This window comes from Seriola dumerili, unplaced genomic scaffold, assembly GCF_002260705.1.
Source record: "Seriola dumerili isolate Sdu_G_001 unplaced genomic scaffold, Sdu_1.0 BDQW01000302.1, whole genome shotgun sequence".
In the NCBI taxonomy this organism is placed as follows: domain Eukaryota; kingdom Metazoa; phylum Chordata; class Actinopteri; order Carangiformes; family Carangidae; genus Seriola; species Seriola dumerili.
The window spans coordinates 1047636-1069376 of record NW_019174557.1 but is presented as its reverse complement, the minus strand read 5'-3'; the positions used below and the strand labels follow the sequence as shown (position 1 = coordinate 1069376).

The 21741-nt window shown below is 40.2% G+C and overlaps 1 protein-coding gene across 1 annotated transcript; it reads right to left on the bottom strand.

The window, feature by feature from the left end:
* Window positions 1-5013: 5013 nt before the first annotated feature.
* LOC111231515 (ATP-sensitive inward rectifier potassium channel 12-like) lies at window positions 5014-15082 on the bottom strand. Its single transcript, XM_022758631.1, has 3 exons — window positions 14826-15082; window positions 9147-9325; window positions 5014-7453 (listed from the first exon to the last, which is right to left on the bottom strand). The coding sequence occupies exons 2-3, from the start codon at window positions 9236-9238 to the stop codon at window positions 5815-5817; spliced, it is 1731 nt and encodes a 576-aa protein (XP_022614352.1). The 5' UTR covers window positions 9239-9325; window positions 14826-15082; the 3' UTR covers window positions 5014-5814.
* Window positions 15083-21741: the final 6659 nt, after the last annotated feature.

The following is a 21741-nucleotide window of genomic DNA, read 5'->3' as shown; positions in this document are numbered from 1 at the left end:
GGTCTGAAGAAAAGATGGCTACATGAAAGAGTCTGTTGTTGTCCGAGCAGAGGGAGAGATAAAAGGCAACGAGACGGAAAGATGGATGGGATATTTAGGAGTAGAGAGTGAGAAATATGGTGATTTATGACATTCCTCATGTCTGTCATTTTGGTTTTTGTTTTTTTGATTTAAAAAAAAAAACAACTTTTTTTAAGGACATGAACAATGAATATGAGCCACTTAGTTTTTCGGTCGTGTGACAGTAGCAGATGAGTGTGTGTCGCACAGCCTGTAAAGGGCAGAAAGATTTTCATCTGTCAGATTCACAGAGGAAACGTTTGAATGTATAGACAGGATGTCAGACTGAGGACTGCAGACAGGTGGTCAGAGCAGACAGACACACAGACACACAGACAGACAGGCAGGAAGGCAGTAATCCGAATCAGCATAATGAATTCGACTTGGTGGGCTGCTCATGTACGTCACATAACAAATGCAACATTTATAAAGCTCCATAAAATGTGGTGTAAAAGTTGTGCAACCAGCAAGCTGAATTTGAACTGTACATCTTAAATCCTTTGTGGGTTATTGACATTATAAGATGTGATTGGATCAGAATTGTGCAAAAATATAAAAAACTTCAAAGCTGTAAATTTCAGTTCCTTTTTCACAATTTGCAAAACAGAAGCCGCGAGCAAACACGCACAATGTAAGACGGCTCTGCATTCTGTGCTGTTCTTTAATTATCTGTAAAATGGACAAATCTGAAAAGGTTACATTTGAAATCTTTGATCCACCTTTTGCAGCTTTAATTAGATGGTAGAGAAAAGTGTGGGGAGACAGAGGAGGGTATGAAATTCAATAAAGGTCTACGAGAATTGAATCAGGGACATTTCTGGAACATGGCATCTGTCTTACCCACCAGGTCACCAGAACAAACGTCCAAAATGTTACATATACTTCATCCGTCTTTCAGCAAAACGGAACATAAATTATGAGAGAAAAACATGAACTAAATTCAAAATAGCATTTACAAATTACACATGGCAAAACTCAGATACAAATCATAATATTCAATCTCACTAATACACATATAAATTCATCAATCAAATTCAGACATAAATTGCAGCAATTCATTTCCCTAATTCAGGTCCATATTATCCTGCTACAGGGTGAAGATCGAGCTGCTGGGCCCCTAATAAACTCCTAGTCCTCCTACTACCTGCTCAGTTTTTCGGTGCTGGAATACTACCTGGCTTCAGCTTTGCTGTGTGTCAATGTGATTAAACACATTAATTTAGGAAAATGCTATGTATACACAAAAAACTGAAATAATGGAGATCCTAAAGCGAGATTTTGATGATCAAAATCAAGTGAAAAAGCAGGGTTACACTCATTGACACTTATTCACCGTCTTGTCAAGAGATAAATGAGATGATCGGTACCAATATAATGTCTGTGGGGTAAATATGAAGCTACAGCCAGTACTTGCTTGTCTAAGCATAAAGATCAGCCTTCTAAAGCTCACTTATTAAAACGTTGTATCTCAATGCTGTGGTTTATTGTGTTAGTGAATAAGCATTTTTCTCAAATAACAAACTTTTCCTTTAAGACCTAGGAGCTGATATTGTATTTCAGTAGCAAATATTCCCAAAGAAATTTTCTGAAGTAGCACAAACACACTAACTAACTAACACTAATTAAGTGTGACATTTTCCTGCCTGCTCTGTCCACTTGGCAATGTAACCTTGCTCTAAATTACATTAGAATAATCTATTATTAATCTTTTTTTTTTAATTAAGTATTTTAGGGGACATTTTTGTCTTTATTTGATATTTTTTATCTTGATGACAAAGAGGGCAGACTGGCAGATCAAGCAGCAGACAGACGGACGGACAGACAGACAGACAGACAGACAGACAGACAGACAGACAGAAGTATCCAGAAGATGTTTGCCCTGTGGTGCTTCCCAGCCCAGTTCAGTCAGGCCTCCTCTGCTGAGTTGAGCTGCACACAATGCTCCTCTGTCCCCCCAGCGAGCTGCTTCACAGCTCCACAGCACACAACAGCTCATTATGGAATCAAAGATCCCCCGGCCACAGCTCCCAATGCCTAAATACTGTCCCCTGCTGAGCACACGCTCACTGTCACTGGCTCTGGTTGCACAGCCCGAGGCCACAAACAGCCAGTTAGGCCAGAGAGGCCACGCAGATATACAGGGTGTCACACATTAAAGCACACGCACACACTCACTCACTTAACCTACATGAAGATGAACACACACCACCTTATTAGGCAAAGTCCTAGTCAACCATCAGCAGCCTTAACAGAGGTCACATAGGTCACCCAGCTGCTCTTCCTCATGGACGCTGATGACAGGGGGGTGGGTGGGTGTGACAGTCTGGTTAATTAACTGGCATCAGAAAACAGCAGGATGGGATGACAGCAGGGAGAGGGGAAGATTGCATGAAGGGGAAACGGCTTGTTAGAGTGGACAGGAGATGACATTTAACCACATGAAAGATCGGTTGATTGGATTAGAGGAGAGGAAGATGATGGAGGGAGTTTCCCTCTTACTGTTTACCTATCATGTAAAACAGTTTGAACCAAAAAGTTCTTCTAAAGTATGTTGAGGACGTAATAGGGCAAAAAAGAGCAGCAGGGGGGAGATTAGAGCACAACAGCACTCTAATTATCAAACATGTTAATGAGGAACAGTGGATTAGTGGTTAGTGATCACCTCACGGCTTCTGTATTTGGTTGTGCTGTGTGTATTTTCAGCAGCTTTGTCTGTTTGGTTGTGCTGTGTGTATCTGTGTTGTTAAATTGATGAAGATGTTTTCTTAGTTTTCTCGTGTTTGGTCTATTTACAGGTGTTCTCTTAATTTGCAGTGCATTAAACTCTCTCTCACTTGGCTGCTGCTGATTGGTTGAGAAGTAAAAAAAAAAATCAATGTGAAGGAGTGTTAGGAAAAGATAACTTGCGGTCCTAAGAAAATCTGACTGCACTTACACTAGGCTACGTAAACATGGCGGCAGATGTTGTTGACGTGGAATGGTGCATTGCCGCCACAAGGAAGAGCAGTATCTCCTTTCTTTTCGTATAAGGACGGTCCAGTGTACCCTATGCTAAAGGACATAAGAAAGGAAGCATTGAAACTCCCTTCCTTAGCATTTAGAGAATTTCAAACTGTTGACTGGATAAGTGTTAGGAGTCTGAAGAGGTAAAGCTAAAAAGTAATGCAATATAAAAAAGAAAGATCAGCGACTTAAAAAAAAAGATTTTTGTTGTTTTCGATTTTACAAAACTTCTCCTTCCCAATGGAAGAAATTAAAGAAATTAATCAAACCAAACTCCTGAAAGAAGAAGTGCAACAAAATGTTGTTTTTCTTCCTATCCCATCAATCTACTTGCGACATCTTAAATGTTAAAGAGCAACTGGTGCAGAAGTTCTGTCCCAGGAGTCACAAGATGAATCTAAGAAATCTCAGAGAAACCAGTGTAATTAATGATCAGTCATGTGCTGACCTTGGCACAGAGTAGAAAAACCAAATCAGTGATCAATTAACCAGCATCATTCAGTATTTCAATACTGTTGCCCACTGTGGTTTCACTGTTCAACCACATAGGGGAGCCCATGTGCAACAGTCAGAAACACTGCCCTCCTACAAAAATGGACGTCAGTGCCTCTTTTGTCCCTGTTATTCCTCCCAAAGCTTTACACCTTTCATCCCTGTCTGTCCTTGTCCAGCCTAGTTTGTCTGTGAGATCTGTCCTTAAAATGCGTCTCATCTATTTCAATCTGTCCTTCACTCTAGGATTTTTGAATGGAGACACAACCAGACAGAAATTATTGTATTTGGGTCACTGAAAAGTGACACTGTTACACATTCTCCTCATTAACTAACAAGATAAATTGTTAGTGAGTTTAATGGGGTTTGCCCCAGACTTGCAGGGGCGCCAAAAGCCTCAGGTACTCATTTAGCTCTACATTATTTGATTAATCACACATTTGTAAGAAATTTGCTCTAGTGAAATAAAACATCAACTCGGATGTCTCGTCCATCTTTGCCACATTGTTGTAGAGGGAGTCAAACTGTCAAAATCTAGTTTTAAGAGTTGCTCATTTGTTGTAAACTGATTTATCAAATTGCATCAATTTTTTGTGTCAAGTAATTATCGCATCAATCCATCAGCTGTAACCAACAATTATTTTTCATCTATTTTCTCTAATAACTAATTAAAAAAAAATAAAAAAAGATTCTCCAAAGCCCAAGGTAATGGTTCAGTCCAAAAGAACAGTCTGAAGCTCAGAAATATTCAGATTACAATAAAAGACAAAGAAAAATAAGAAAAGGATGGAAGTGGGTATTATTTTTCATTTCTCATTTTGGCATTCCTGCTTTTTATTAATCAACTAATTGTTTCAGTTTTAAATCAGCTGATTAATCGAGTCAAGTCCAAGTTTATATGTCGGGCACAATCTCAAACAAACGCAAAGAGCTTAGTTGATTCAACCTGAAGGGAACATGAATGTGTGCACTAAACGTCATGGTAATCCATCCCATAGTTACAGTCCAACAGAGACATTCCACTCAAAATCATAAAAGCCATCCTCATGGTGGCTTTAGATGAAAAGTTGCAGCATCAGCAAAGTCATGATGATAGCCTATATCATGTGGCGATCATGAATGTCTCAACCAACAGACCAACTGACCGCCATTGTCATCCATTGAGCAATGTTGACCACGGATGTCCGCACACAGTGAAATTTAGGACCCCGGTAGATCCCCAGAGCAGTTGCCTGCTTTGCCCGGTTGGTAATCCAGTATGGAGAAAGATTAAACCACCCATGTTCTCATCCAAAAGTCAAATCAGATGTGCGTGATCTCATCTAATTGGACACAGGTGGTAATTAACATGGATGAACATGTATGGATGGCTAAACCCGTGTGGAAATGTGCAGTAGAAACTCAACAGAGACAATTCAAGCATTAACAGTATACTGTTTTTTTTATTAGGTGCTTTATTCATACAAAACAACACACTGTTGCAAAGTGTTTGTATCTATTGATAAAAGTAAGAATAAAGTGCTTGTTCTTCTTCTGTACACGTGTGACTTAACAGTTAGAATGCTGTTTCCATGGTTCGGGGATTTAATTTATTTGAACTTGTTTTCTATCATAGAATAAACTGTGATAAATGATGAAAAAGAAAATTGCTTATTTATCAAATGTGAAAAGTAACAGAACTCAGGCAGGAAGACGGAAGTTCAAAATACAGAAATAATTTATTTTTACACAGAGAAAATAAGTGTGTTGAAGTTGAGCACGAGTGTCATGCTTCCTTTATAATAAATAGATTTTTCTCTTAGAACATTTATCTGTATATGATGTATGATTATTTTAAAATGAAAACAAAAAGCATACCATATTTACAACAAAATGAATGGAAATCAAGAACAAAAAGCTTGACTTAACTGTAGCTCATACACTGGTCATATTGAATAAAACAAGAGAGCAATAAAGTTTTTCAAGATACCTCATGATTTGAGAGAAATACCTGTTCACCATGTTTCAAAGTAGATGAGCTGTGCGTTTTATAGATGCTGATGTAACAACTGAAAGTGTACAATACCTGAAATCAGAGCGAGTTATGAGCTAAAGCTGAGAGGAGTTTGTGACAGCTGCAAAAAAAAGATCCCTCTCTTTCTCCAAATGTACAGTTAAAATTGTGTCCTCCATCTTTTATTTTTACACTAGTTCAATACTTTGGTCGGGTGCACACAGACAAAGAGAGGAAACAAATGGAAGGGCAGCCATTACCATTGATTAAACTCCTGACTCTCTGCTGATGTATAAAGGTAGGGTGGGCTGTAGTCTGTCAAGGCTGATCTGATTCTCTGTGTCCAGAACACACAGCATCTCCACCGTCTGCTCCTCCACAAATGTCTCCTTGAAACCCAAGTGAATATCATCTCTCATTGTTAGCTCTCTGTCACTTCTAATGTTCAGACTCCCCGCCTCCTTCTTTACATTCTCCTCATCCTCGTCGTCCCCACAGCACAGAGCTACCTCGTTCTCGTAGCAGAAAGCGCTGGGGGAGTGAGGGCCCAGTAGGTGGCGGGCCGCCCTCGGGGCAAACGGTGATGGAGACCGGGAGTAACTTGAGCTGGAGGATGAGGACTGCCCACTGCGACCTGTCATCTGGCTCAGTTCCCTGGCACTGCAGTGAGGCGTAGATGGCACTTCATAGGTCTTATGGAAGCGGGAATAGTCCACGTGGTAGCGGTCGCCCTTCTCAAAGACCACAGGCTCAAAGCGGTGGCCCCATAGGATCTCCTTGGCCAAGTAGGAGGTGCGGGCCTGAGTGGTCATAGCTGTGGCCTCCACCATCCCCTCCAAGATGACCACAATCTCAAAGTCCTCTTTCTGCAGCTCAGTGCGGCTCAGGTTATACAGAGGACTGTTCTTGTTGATCTCATGGACCACCACCAGCGGCGACACCAGAAACAGCCGATCCAGTCCGTCGTCATAGCCGACATCAATGTCTGTTTGCTCCAAAGGAAGGTACTCGCCCTCCGCCGTCACATGAGGCTTAATGAGCTGAGCGCGAACATGTGCTTCGACGATGTGGCTCTTGCGCATGTTTCCCAGACGCCACATGAGGCACAGCTTACCATCTCGCAGTGCGATGACAGCGTGATGCGAGAACAGCAAGGTCTGTGCCCTCTTCTTCGGCCGCACCATCTTTGCCATGATGGTGCCGATCATGAAGGAGTCAATAATGCAGCCCACGATGGACTGCACCACCACAGTCACCACAGCGACTGGGCACTCTTCGGTGACACATCGGAAACCATATCCGATGGTGGTCTGGGTCTCTATGGAGAAGAGGAACGCCCCAATGAAGCCCTGGATGTGGAGAATACATGGCCGCCATTCATCTTTTCCTTCCTCTGCAGTACTCCGAGGATCCCCGTCCTTCACGGGCATGCGAAGATCAAAGTCTCCATGTGCGAGGGCCACTCCCCAGAAGATCAGGCCAAAGAGCAGCCAAGACAGAAGGAAGGTGGTGGTGAAGATGAGTAGCAGGTAGCGCCAACGTATGTCCACACAGGTGGTGAAAATGTCAGCCAGGTATCGTCGTGGCTTATCCTCCATGTTGTTGAAGACCACGTTGCACTGGCCGTTCTTCTTCACAAAGCGGCTGCGCAGACGGCCGGTGCCCAGATCCAGGCCCAGGCGGCATGAAGGTGAAGCACGGCAACTGTTGTGGACGATAGGCTCATTTGTTACCCTCAGAGACAAAGTCCCTCTTCCTTCATCACTTCCTTGACACTCGCCTCCTCCATCCTCACCTCGCATACAGGCCCCCGACAGTGTCTGCTGAGTCAGAGGACTGTGGCCATTGTGGAGGCCCAGGCTGGAGATCTTCAGGGCATCTTCATCTGTGGAAACGATGCTGTATCTGAAAGAAGACAGAAGAAAAACTGAGTTCAGGGGTTCCCCTTAGTTATTGTTGCTATGACTATCAAGCTTTCTATTCTCATGCGGCCCCTAAATTCAAACAACAACAAAAAAATTCTCAGCTGTAGATGGCAACTGTCAATTCTGCCTGTTGAAATGACAACTGCGACTGTTTGAGTTTAGCAGCTACAGCAGCAGCATGCTGATCTGAAAGAAGAATCCTGTGAAGGGGATCTTAGACAAAATGGCTACATATGATACTGTGCCAAAAGACTGAGGCTAAAGCTACATGTCCCGGACGACAATTCAGCGTCCTTCTTAGTGAGATGATCCAGGTAGAAGACATGGAAATAAAGAATGAACCCTGTTGTTGACATGTTTGTTCTGATTTTCAAACAGTATATTTTCACAGTTAATGCCACAAGAGGAAATGGCTCTTAGGTTGAGAACTAACCAGTTTGTTTGACAAACATAACGCCATTTCAGTAAACAGCCTGACAAAACTGCTAACATTAGCCTAAACTCTTTAAACAATGGATGTGCTTTTTATTCAACATGATCTGTAACTCCTACAAACTAATATGGTTAGTTAATAATGTGCTTCTTGGCTTAATGATCTCTACAGTAAGTAGGAAGCAAGTCAGCCAAACATGTTAACATCTGCAGCTTAGAGCAGACAAACTTGCTTTTTAATAATTCTTTACACTTTTGCTTGTGTGTTTTGATTTTAGAGATGCTAAGAGAAGGTGCACTAACCAAAAGAAAAACTCTTTAAATTCAGAAAACTGATCTTACTGGTACTTCAACATGTGGAAAAATTCAATGCTTGACAGATGTGCGTTGCCCTGTTCAGTTGCTAAGCTGAGTGATCGGACAGTCAATGTTCAGGGATTCACAGTCAGGTTGGATGCTTTGGTGCCTGTTATTCATACATCAACCTTTAAAATGGGTTTATAAATTGTAACTAATGTCTTTAATAATGGATAAATTATTGTCTATGTCATGCATTATTTATCAACAATAAGTCATTCATGAGAGTGGCTATAAATGCTATAAATGCCCAATAGTTTCTAATAAACTGTCAAGGCTGCAAATATTAAGATTATTAAGATTAATAAGATATTTATACAGGATAATAAACTATCAATTCTGCACTTACACACACTAATAAACTCAACAATAAGGGCTCATGCATTTTGTAGCAAAAGTTAATAAGTCATCTGCATGATGCATCTCTCGTTTATGAAAGCTTTTTACTGTAATCCATCAAGTCTGCCATTGTAAATTATGAACAGTTAATGAATGGGTTGTTGTCAAGATGCCAGAGATCAAATGGTCCATTCAATGGTCTGCCTGATGAAATACAGAGAGTCCAGACAGAGAGATTTTTCTCAAAGTTGCAATCCAAACATTATTGTAAATATTAGCTCATAACTGATCTAGAAAACATCAGGCAATGATTTAATAATATGAACAAGCTAATAAATCCATTATCAAGGGTGACTTGTCAGAAAGAGGTACAAATGTTTTTAATATCTGCTGTTGTTTTGTGATCGCATGAATAGACTTTTTTTCCCCCAAAGTGAGACGGAAGACAAATTACGTAAACATTTCTTTCACAGACACAGACACAAACACTGACCAAAGAAACCACTGCAACCACTGACACACTTTTATTAGCCACCCCCTCTCACCTGTTGACTCGCACCGCTCCCATGGCACCGGTGATCATCAGGCTGTGTCTGCGAGGGCAGTAATGTAGGTTGGGGCGGGCAGTTCCAACCATTAAAGTACTGTTGCTGGACAGGGGGGCAGTATGAGCTCAGGTCTGTCTTGCATTTGTTATCAGCACTGTCTTCTCATGATACATTTTCTGTGAACAAAGGGGACAAAAGGGAGAGTCCATCAATCATTCAAAATGTGAAGGTGCAGGACCTTTTCTAAGGCAAAAAGAAACAAACGTGGAATAATAAAGATGGCTCATTCTTTGATCCACAAAAACATCAAGACAAAGAGTCTACAGCCATGCTAGCAGCTCTGTGAGACAGGTACATGAGTGCTTCGAGCTAAATGCTAATGTCAGCCGACCTTTAGCAGGTAATGTTTACCACGGTCACCTTTGTCTAGCATGGTAGCATGCTAACATTTAATTATCACAAACAGTACAGCTAAGGCTGAAGGTGAACATCATTACTTTTCATTAGAATTGGTCATGAACAAATGTATTTGACAAAATTAGATTTTGACTTGACAATGACAGTTACAAGGAGCACCAAAGTCATTACAGTTCATTGGGGGAAAATGGACCTCTGCACCATATTCCACAATCTATTTGTATAAGTAGTTGAGACATTTTACTATAAAAAAAAAAAAGGTCAAATGTCAAACTCATGGTGGCGCTAGAGGAAGAGTCAGGGGATCAGCAAAGTCATTAGCATACATAGTCTGGGAAACATGAATGTCCGTACAACATGTTGTGCCAATCCATTCAGTGGCTGCTGAGATATTTAAGGCCAAACCAAAGTGGTGGACTGATCAACAGACTGACATTACCTTTCATAAAGCCACACCCCTAGCGTGACTAGAAAATCACAGGAATCAAAAATCCCTAACTGCAACTTTGGTCTTGCCCTAATGCACGGAGCAGACCAGACAGTTTTGTGTAATGAAAGCTTATTGATTAGGTCCTTGCTAGTGGTTAGCCTTAGGGACCTTTAGGCCAACCAATGGTGGAAAACCAGACAGGCATTGGAAGGGACAAAGGTCTAAAAAAGAGATGAATCAGTGGTAATCTACTGTTAGAGGAACAATTGATCTGCTGTTTGGCCTGGTGACAAGGTTGGAGGGTGATTTCACTCGGCTTATTATGTCAGCAAGCTGCGCACCAAGAGATCCAAAAAGCACCGGGTTGCATAACCAATAGAAGGCCAATCACACGCAATACTAAAGGGTATCAGCGGTTTATGTTTTATTGTACGTGAATCTCTTTGGCTGACGTGAATTCGTTGACAGGACAGGGCTGCATTAATCAAAGGTAGCAGTGATTATCTTGGAAAGTTTTCTGACAAACTGCAGTTTAAAAGCCTTCATTCAATATCGCTGTCACGTCAATAACAAACACCGGCACTGCTACACACACGGAAACACACTTACGCACATGAACACATACACACAATCCCACACATACACACACACACACACACACACACGCACAGACTTGGATGGGAGTTGATGTCATGTAATGTGGGCTGTGTGCAGCTCTTGTGTGCGATGCATCCAGACTTCTTTTCCTGTTACACCAAGGACAGATGTTACGAACTGGCTGCTGATTGGCTGGATGAAGGGTGATTGTCGACTGGATAATCCCAAAAGGGCGGATGATTACGTCAGCTGAATAACTCCCACAGCTGGAGGAGAGTGTCCTCTGCCGTGAAATCATGACCTTTTCTTACAGAGATCTTAAAGACGCAAGCCAATATGTTGGTTCAGGCAGGTCAGTCTCATGTCAGCGCCAGAGGCATCATTTGTGGGATCAGGACAACACAACACAGTTCACATGTTGTCCTGTTTGGATTTACAATGGAGGCCTGACAGAGAGGCTGTTGTTCTGCTGTACTTCTGATTAGTTGTGGTTATTTTAAATGTATATGTTTATATAAATATATATATTTTATTTTTATGCTTCTTCCCAATTTTATCAACTGAGATCCCTCCACTGTTTTCATATCGCTATGTCTTCTTTGTTTTTTTATATGTTGGAATTTTTAGTTTTAATTTCAGTGTCGTCAGGGCCCACATGGAATTACAAGACGCCACTATTTATCAACCAAGATAACATACTTCTTCAAATTCAAATTCTTTCAAATTATTATCACATTTGACTAAGAATAAGTCATTGGCTGAAAAATGCAGAAGAGTGTTCCTGCTAAAGAATGTTATTTGTGTTTGTCACCGTTAGTGTCACGCAAGCAAAACTCCATTAATAACATTAATAACAAGCTCTGACACCCAGCTGGTGGACACAATAGTTACAATAACACATGCAACACCTATCTTAAAGTTGACTGTATATGTCATGTTCAAATGTCAAGAGTGGTGTGGATCAAACAGTTGTTTTGTCCACAAAATTGGGGAAATGCCTGACAATATAATGCAGTATAATGGTAAAGTTTTGTTGCCATGACAACCATCAATTCAGCTAATCAACAAAGATAATTAAATACAAAACAAACTATCAAGCACCAAAGTTAATTGTTGACCTTGGAAATAGAAGTTTGACAAAACTGTCGCAACTCAAGGTCCACATACCAGCTGGGGCATAGTACTCATAGTACTATGGGTGAAGTCATGTCAACAATACAACCGAGCAAACTCAAAACTCATATGACAACATGGCTGTGCAGTATCCATGACTCAAGAAAGACTTAACCCATTATTTATCATGTTTTTGTGGCTGAAAATGAATTTTTGCAAATTTTATCAATTGTGAATATTTTGTGTGAATATGACAAAAAAAAATGTACAAGGATACGTAACTATTTGTACATGTCATCCTTAAATAAAGTCATTAACACAACATTTGCACTAATGCAGCCAACTGTTTTCACTATATACCTGGCTGGTGTCTTTTTTCTCAGCTGACAGGAGCCCTGGGGGAGAGTTGCAGTAATTAATGGTTGATCATAGTTACTGTATTAGCCGTCTCCATAGGAACATCTCTCCTCGCTCTATGGGGCTGATTCGCTGTGTTGTGTGTGTGTGTGCGATGGTTTATCATGTGAGACAACTTGTGAGGAGGAGGAGATAAACTGACCGAGGAGAGAAGAGGAGAGGAGGAGGCCACGGACTCTCTCCTGCGGTAAGCATTTACCCTGTAACTCCTAAAGAAGCAAAACCCGCTGAAGTCAACTGCAGTATTCTACAGATACTACTACAAATAAAGATTATTACCCAGTGTGTCAAAGACTTGTGACTGACGTCGTTCTTGTTCAAGTACGTCAGAGGAACCAAACTGACAAATATTACAGCATAATCCCATGCAAAGGAAAGTAAAGGTTGGAGGAAGCCCTTGTCAAATACCAGATTACTATGTCTCTTAATCTCCCAATCAAAAAAAACAATATGAAAGGTGGATGGCAGTTGCTGTATGACCTGGCTTAAGCCCTTTTGTGTAATCTGATGATATGAGAGAGGAGGGAGGAAGGGAGGGAGGGATGAGGAAAGAAAGAAAGAAAGAAAGAAAGAAAGAAAGAAAGAAAGAAAGAAAGAAAGAAAGAAAAGAAAGAAAGAGAAAGAAAAGAAAGAAGAGAAAGAAAGAAAGAAAGAAAGAAAGAAAGAAAGAAAGAAAGAAAGAAAGAAAGAAAGAAAGAAAGAAAAGAAAGGAGAAACATTGTAAATCAGATAATGTAAGGGCTTTACAGGTCTTTTACATTGGACAAGAGAGGTGAGAAAAAAATACAGATTATGATGAAGAGATTATGATGTCAGAGGATGTTACTACAACGTGTAATGCCATTTGCAGAAAAGTGGATGATTTACACACACACACACCAAGAGCGTGAAAAAACACAATCTTTGCTTTTCTCCTCCCAGTCTAAATGCCTTTTCTGAAAGGCAAAGGAATGTGTGAAAATGTGTGAAAGACTCACAGTTGGTCACGCCATGCTTTTGGGGGCGATTGTCCTTCCATTTCCTCGCTTTTTCTGTAACTCTTAAAACTAATATTTAAAAAGGGCCTACATATCCCTGAGGACAGCAGTTGGTGCACACAGTGTCCTAGTCCTGCACAGAAGCAAAAATAGGGGCTTGAGTGCGTAACAGGCATGAACTTATTTTGACTGGAGGAACTTCAGTCCAGTCCAACAAACACAAAATATTAGAAATAACCCTTAGCTAAATTAATGTAATATAATATAATATAAAATATATAAATAATGGATTATAGGCCATGTGTTTTGTCAGAGGTCAAAAAAGTACATTAACTCATGTATTATACATCAACTCCACCACATTTCGGAGGGAAGTGTTGTAGGCCTGCTTTTTTACTCCACCACATTTATCTGACATTTACTTTTCATATTAAGATTTTTTATACGACATGATTCATTGTAATAGATTAAGTAATGTCATAAATAAACGGACAAATATAAATCAGCAACTACAATCCCATCGAATATGTTATTAAATAATTATTTATATATCATTTTGGGGGTATTTTGCTCCATTTTGTTTTTGTATTAATGGTCTGATTTTATTTGCGTCATTGCAGTCCTGATATGTTTTAATCCTGGTTCAACCATGTAAAGCACTTTTATTTTGAAAAGTAGGCTACCTACTGTATGACTAAAGTTTATTGTCATTATCATTATCATTATAATCATTATCCTTATGAAACTATATTTGATACGTATGACACTAAATGGCACCATTCTGCATTATGAGTACTTTTACTTTTAATACTTTAAGTAAAAGTGCTGCACATACTTTTATTCAAGAAAAGGTTTTAATGCAGGAGTTTTAATTGTAATGGAATTATTTGTAACTGTGCTGTTGCTACTTTTACTATAATAAAACCGCTCTTATTATTTCTCACATTACAACAAAAATGTCTTGTATTTTCAAAGAAGTCTTCAGTTCAAGAGAAGATGACCTGACTCATACTATGAATTTGGATCATAAATAGTTGTCCCAGCCACCAGATGTGCATTAATCGTGTTATTTGAATTTAAAACGTAGCAATGAAAGTGAAGTTTCCATCTTTGCACGTACATCACTGCAGGAGGAAGTCTTAAATGTCGATCAATGGCTTTGACAGTGCAACCAGAAGTTATGACGGGGCAGTTTGCAAACTAAGCAGCAGCTGTGACGTGTGTTCGTTTCATTGAGGCCACAGGAGCTGTCCAGTGCTGAGAATCAATCCAAACCCTGCAGGAATAATCGACAGCAGGGAGAGAGGGGGGGGTGGGGGGTGGGGTTGGGGGGTGGGGGGGGGGGTGGAGGGAAGCCCAATACTACTCTAACCTTGAAAATGATGTTGGCCTTTCAAATCTTTCCCTCTATCTGTTTACACTCCCCACATTTATCACAGTCGACTTACTCAGCCAAATGAACGTTTTGTTTAAGTATTGATTGTGTTTTCTGAGTAGTTAGTTCGTTAGTTACACAAAACAGGGATGAACAACTATTGCAGAGAGGCTGTTTCTTCCTGTGCCGTTTTGAAATTTTAAGATTTAAGTCTGACTCAGGAGAGCAAACAAGTTGAAGAAAAATGCCTTCTGTGGCTAGAGGATTATTCTTTTGTGATAATCTTCCTACGTAGAGCCAACAGCTGTCACCAAAACTAAAAATAAGAATATAAAAATGTAAACACTCACCTTGGTGTTGCTGCAGACTGAATCACTTGAAGACTAACAGGGGTTTCATCCTCATAAAAAGATACTTGAGTATGTTTACAGTTGGCACCGTCCTCTCTTCTTTTCTTCCTCGTTTCCTTTTAATAGACAAACACCTTTTTCATAAACCTGCTCCCAGATTTCTCTTGCACAAACTTGTACATGTCTCCAGCCTGAGCTTTGTCTTGTTGCTCCATAGTAGCTGAACAGAGTCGCTCCTGCCTGGTGGTTGTGCATCTGCCCCGATCCCAGCCAGTGTGAGTGTGAGTGTGAGTGTGTGTGTGTGTGTGTGGGAGAGAGAGAGAGAGAGAGAGAGAGAGAGAGAGAGAGAGAGAGAGAGAGAGAGAGAGAGAGAGAGAGAGAGAGAGAGAGAGAGAGAGCAAGAGGGAGAGAGAGGGGGAGAGAAACAGAGCACTGATTATGTTCCTATTTATATATGCTATTGTTTTCCCCAGAGTGTGGAGATGTGGATATGTGGATTGTATAATTTAGACTTTAGCCCACTCAGACCGATACTTGCACTGACATCCAAAAAACACAACACAAGTGAAGACTACTGTAATCCTACAAAATTCCTGTAGAGACTTAGGAGTGTCTCTGAGGCATTTTACAGTGTGTTGACTTGACTTTGTGGTGCAGGATGTTTTTGTTTGTATTGCATTACAGACGTATTCCTTAAATAGATATAGTGTATTTCTGTGGTAATCTGCAGTGAGTTTATCATAATCTTAAAAAAATTTTAATCCTCTTTGCATGATACATATATTTGATTATGCCCAAAACATTCACATCAATGATTGTAGAATAATCCAAACACATAACATAATACATTCAAGCAGCACCACAAACTACACATCCTTCAAAATGATCATACAGTTTCATCAACACCACAAACTGAACATTATAACTGTCATGAAGGTAGGATTTACTGCTGGACTGCTGCATTAGATTATATTAGTATTAGTTAGGTGTTCCTAATAAATCGGTAAAGGAGTGTATATCCCACACAGCTGTATTAGTATCCGATTCTGGACTTGTGTCAGACCAGTGACTCTGGTGACCTCAGACTTGAATTTATAAAATCAAAAGACTTGCCACTCGTCTTTGACACCAGTGAACTTGCATATGCATGCATGCTAAGATTTGTTAGTTAGCACTAAACACAAAGTGCAGTGGGAACTGATGGAAATATTATTAATTCTGCCATAATTTGGTCACTAGATGGAAAGTCAGGGGATCACCAAAGTTACTACAATTCATCTTGAGGGGGACGTGAATGAGTCGATCAAATCCATCCAGTAGTTGCTGAGGCATTTCACTCAAATGTTCCACAAATTCCACAAATGTCACCATCATTGTGGCACTAGAGGAAAAGTCAGTTCATCCTCTGGGAATCATTAAGGTCTCCACAAATTTTCAGGGCAACCCATCAAAGTGTTGAAGTGTTGGAATATTTCAGTCTGGACCAATGTGAACCAACTGACCAACATCACCATCACACAGCCAAAAAAAACCTTTGATTCATCACATTCACATTCAGGGGGGAAACCAGCAGATACACATTAGACTAAACTTATTATTATAATGGTCGTCACATTATTTGGAAGACTGTTGTGGTAAAAAAAAACTAAAAAAAAACACATTAAACATCCAGCTTGGCAGTGACAAATTATTTTAATTGTGACACAGGACTAACACCTGTCAGCTATTAATTTAATTTGACATTAACAAATAAAAATTCTCAAAAGCTAATATTAATATTCATGAAACAATTTTAAAACGATAAATTAATCACACCTTTACTGATTTTTTTCTAGTAAAGGTGTGAATAACCCGTCCACCTCAAAGTGTCTATAATAACTTATTAAGTCCTCAAAACACAAACATAAAAACACAACATTTAAGGCTTGGACTTGGGACTTGTTAATCCTTGGGTCGTGACCTGGGACTTTACAGCCAAGACTTGACTTGCAAAACAATGACTGCCCCATCTATTCTCTACATATCTATAATCTTACTTGTTATGAAAGTTTATAGTTACCAACTAACTGAACAATCTTTTCTGCAGAGTCAAGAGGGCGATGTTTCAGTTTTGTATTTTTTGGAGAACACAAATAACTTACACTGTCAACCACAATGAGTGAATAGCCAGTCTCCTGAAGAAAACCGGAGAGGCGGAAGAGAGTAATTGCTACGGTCTCTGCAACTTCCACCAGTTCACTGCTTCCTCCTCCTCTGTCCTGCCACCACGACTACTTCAGGCCTTCAGCCCGGAGCAACAGCACTCAGCCAATCATGGGGGACGTTTTTATAAAAGTACACAGCATCAAGACTTTGAACCAGCTTCTCAGTTTAAATCATATCTTGTGTGTTTACTTGTCATTTCTCAAACAGTTGTGATAAAATGTAAACATATACATATACCATTAGGGATGCTTTCACTGACTTCTCTCATTCTCACTCATCCACGTGCAGTTGAAAGACATTAATAAGTTATGTCTAGTTAAACACAGGTTACATAACAGTGGTCACAGAGAATCCAGAGCTGCAACGATTAGTCAATCGAAAAAAAAAAATTAATTAGCAGCTATTTGGATAATTGATTATTTGTTTTTAAATTTTTCAAGCAACGATTCCAAATATTTGGTGGCTCCAGTTTCTCAACTATGACATGTTTTCTTCCTCCAAACTTACATTTAAGTACCAGTGGGAAGTGTTTCATTATTATATTAAATAATATATTATTATCATTATTATTATAATTATCATATATTATGGGCTGCATTATAAAGTGTTACCTGATTTACAGCTGGTTTTTGTCATGCATGATAGCAAATGCAAAATCTTTTGGTTTTTTAAAGTAGGTCAGATAAAACAGAAAATTTTGGGATGTCACGTCACTGTGGGCTCTGGGAAGTTGAGATTTGTGTTTTTTTACTACTCTGGTACTGCCTCACTTAACTTATAAAGTAAATAATCATGAGTTGAAGTCCTAAAGGAATCAGAAGAGTGATAACATATCGTGGGATGTCTGAGAGGACATAAGAATATGTGCAGCCCTGTGGTCCAGCCAGTCTAAAAAGCTCTCACAAAAAGAGGGATTTTCCTTTGGTAGCTTGGTCAATGTTTGATTTGTGTATGCGTTTGTGTGTGTGTGTGTGTGTGTGTGTGTGTGTGTGTGTGTGTGTTGTTGTGTGTGTGTGTGTGTGTATGTGTGTGTGTGTGTGTGTTGGATGCTGACTCAATCTGGAGTGCTACCTGTGCGGCCACATAATCTCTGGTGCTTTAGTTTCTGATAACCATTCATTCCAGAAATAGAGGAATCAGAGAAATAGCTGCAGCTGCGGCCAAAACCGTTATTGTACTTGTTGCACTGGACAGATTGAAAACCATCAGTTTCTGTAAATATGTTTAAAAAAAACATTAATAAATAAAAAAGCAACGTTGATTGAGCATGGCAGCACAGTGCTATCCATTTCCATAGTGCTGTGTGAGGCCGGCTTTATGGTTTCTTATTCCAGACCTCTTTGAGGTGTTATTTCCAATTAGACACAACTCTTTAGTTTCCATGGAAACCTTATTTTTTCCCTTCTTTCTGTTCTTTCTCTAGCACAAAAATACACATACTCTCTCTCTCCCTCTCTCGACATGGTTTATTTTTAAAACTCCTTTCTTTTTAGTTTCATGAGACAACATGTGGGTGTTGCGTTGCGTAGGCAGGAAGTTGGGGTACAGTGATATAGCATAGAGCAGTGTGGGCACAGGTCAGAGGTTAGGGGATTAACTAAGTGGGCGCACAGAGGGAAGGAGTGGGCTGAGACTAACTCACAGTTGAAGGAACACAATGTCCTCCATATTACAAGTCTGAATGGAACTAAAGTTGTTGCTGCTGTGTAGACCAGTGAAGGCAGCAGTTTGATGGATAACGTACACAATCAGAGATTGATGGCGCTTACACTTGAGAGATGAATGTGAGTTGCACCTAAAGATAGTACAATATCATACAAATAACAAATGAATACTGTCGAAGGAGATGGATGGAGATGAAAAAACAGCCTGTGTTTCAGCAGGTCTCCTTTGCAGCCACACTATAAATGTCAAAGACTGTGTCTAATAGAAAACACTCTAATTAGAGAGTGTTAAGTCATGCAGCGGGAAACGAAGCTGAGTGAGGTGAAGGAAAGACCGTCCTTACTGCCAACATGGCCATCTGTGTATAGAAATAGCACTGATCAAGGTGGCACTGAGATATTAATGCATTTTAGTGACATATATTGCTGGAGGCACTTCTGTATTTCTGTCTCCATCAGGAGCATCCATCACTTCTCCTCACTCATCACACATAGAAAAGCATCTGAAAGCACACAAACACAAACACACACACACCACACACACAACACGCACACACACACACACACACACACACACACACATACACACACACACACACAGACACATGATTTTTCCCAGAGCAAACCTCGTTGAAGAGGTCAATGACAGAAATCCCCAGCAAAGCCCTCAACACCATCATAATAACTCTTCCCCTCAGTCCATTTTAAATTTGATAAGCAGATGATGGGAGCTATTTTCTGTGGTGGCGGCTGTCTCTGAGGCCCTGCTTGTTGACTCCCCCTCGAATGCTACGAGAGCCAATTTACTCCGAAGCAGGCAGCCACCTCATTTCTCACTTTGAGAGCTGATCCAGGTCAACATGTTTTTAGAAAAGCAGGCCGAGGGTGGCGGGAGGAGGGCGAGGAGGTGGGGGCAATCACTCCCAGCGGATGAATAAATTTACTCTAAATAAGTACAGTGTTATTCTTCACACTGGAAACACCAACATGTCAACATGACATTCAAAATATCATATATATATGATATTAATATATAATATTTCTTAAATTAAATTTGTACATTTGTGCATGACAACTGAGCAAATTCCATCCGCTGATGAAGGCGGATGGAGATGCAGCTGAAAGCTCTTGGATTTTTTTGTCAAACTACTACTGTATCTCTACAATCAAGAATGACCCTTAAACCTGCAATAACAATTTTCTTTTGGCCACTTGGGGGCAGTGGAAACAAGTTGTGAATCCACCACTGTCATATCATCACCTTCTGGACACCCGATTAATGTAGATTCAAATATTCACTCTTCTTTTTAGCTCTGTTTTTGGTCTCTACCGCCTCCTGAGGCTTTAGCTGCTAAACGCAAAATGTCATTTAGAAACACATCCCTTCATGGGTCTTGAACACATTTATAAAGTTTTGCACCTGCTTGTGAATGATTTGTACATTATCATAATAAAAAACTATATCGCTCTAAATAAAACATAAAGTATAGATTTATAAGATTTCATGGGCCTGTTGATCTGACAGTGAAAAAGAGGGCTAAAGTTGTTGAGTTCAGAAGGTTGTTCTGAGCAGGAGCACTGATCACGATCAATACTTGCCTTGGGTGAAGGGTAGGATCAGGGTTAGGAGTGCTCGATCAATTTCTGCCCTCTATGCTGAGGTGATGGGGATTTAATTAATCATGTATGATCGGTTATATTATGAGAGGGACTGTTACACAGCTCTGTTTCTTTTTTTTCCTATCAAGTATTTTCATATCTTTTCTGCTTCGGTTGACAGACTCATGCAGAGAGAAAGAATCGATTACACGTGATAAAGTTTGTAACTCTGACGTAAGACCCACAACGCTACAAGCTGAGCACAAAACATAAGCTCTCACATGTCCATAAATCTCTGCAAGGTGGACAAAATAACTGAAATATCAAGTGAATGAAAAACAGCCTTTTGGTAACTCAGGGTAAAAATCTTTAAGAGAGGCCTTCACAAAAGTATAAGTTCCTGGTAATAAGATGAATTTTCCATTTGCCCACACAATAATTTAACGTGTTTGATTCCTTCAAGGATTGATGCTCATCTGATGGCCAGGGGTTCTTCTCCTTATTAGGTTGTTTATGTAAATCCCCCAGGATTCAAACTCCCACAGACATTATGAACATTTTAATTTAAAAACTTTTTCTTTTTTTTGCCACTTCGGCGCAATTGGAACAAGCTATAAACCTAGTACCTACATAATATCACCTAATAAAGGTGATATAAAGGTTTAAATGTGTAAGCTGTTTAATTTGCTGTTTATTTCCATCACCAGCATTTACGGAGAAACATTATCATTCATTTGGAATCAGGTTTCTGGACACCTGGTGAAGGTAGGTCCAATATTCATTCTCCTTTAGGCTGTTTTTGGTCTTTACCAACTCCTGAGGGAAACATCTGGCACTTCAGCTGCTAAATGCTTCACTGTGTTTACCAGCTAATCACTAACTTTGTCTGTCATTTGTTTGCTGGACAGGTAGTGGGTTTATCAGCGCATTGTCATGGAAAACAGCTGCTGCAGCTGGAAACAAGCTTGATGAGAAACAATAAAGTTGCAAACTATAAAACCAAAGCAATGAGCTGAGAGATGTTAAAACTTTGCCCCCTACGACAACGACACCCCAGCCTGGGACACCTCAGCACCTCTCTGCGGTGGGCCTGCTGGCAAACATGATGTTTCTAAAAACCCTACCCAGGATCAAAGACCCTAACCTGAGGGGAGTCTCTCTTCCCATAGGGTTTCCTCACCTCCCCTGGTCGGCAGTCTGCCAGTCTGGAGGGGGCCTCACACTCCCCCAGCGCATGGTCCAGGCAGGCGTCCACGCCATTTCGGTTCAGCCTGCCAAATGGCTCATTAAATCAGTTATGGTTCCTTTGATTGCTCTCACGTTACTTGGATAACTGTGGCAATTCTAAAACTCTCCATAGAGCTGCTGCGTCTGGTGATAATTGTCTGTGGGTTTATCTCTATGAGCAATGCCTTTCACATTACACAGTAATTGATCCAATGTTAATT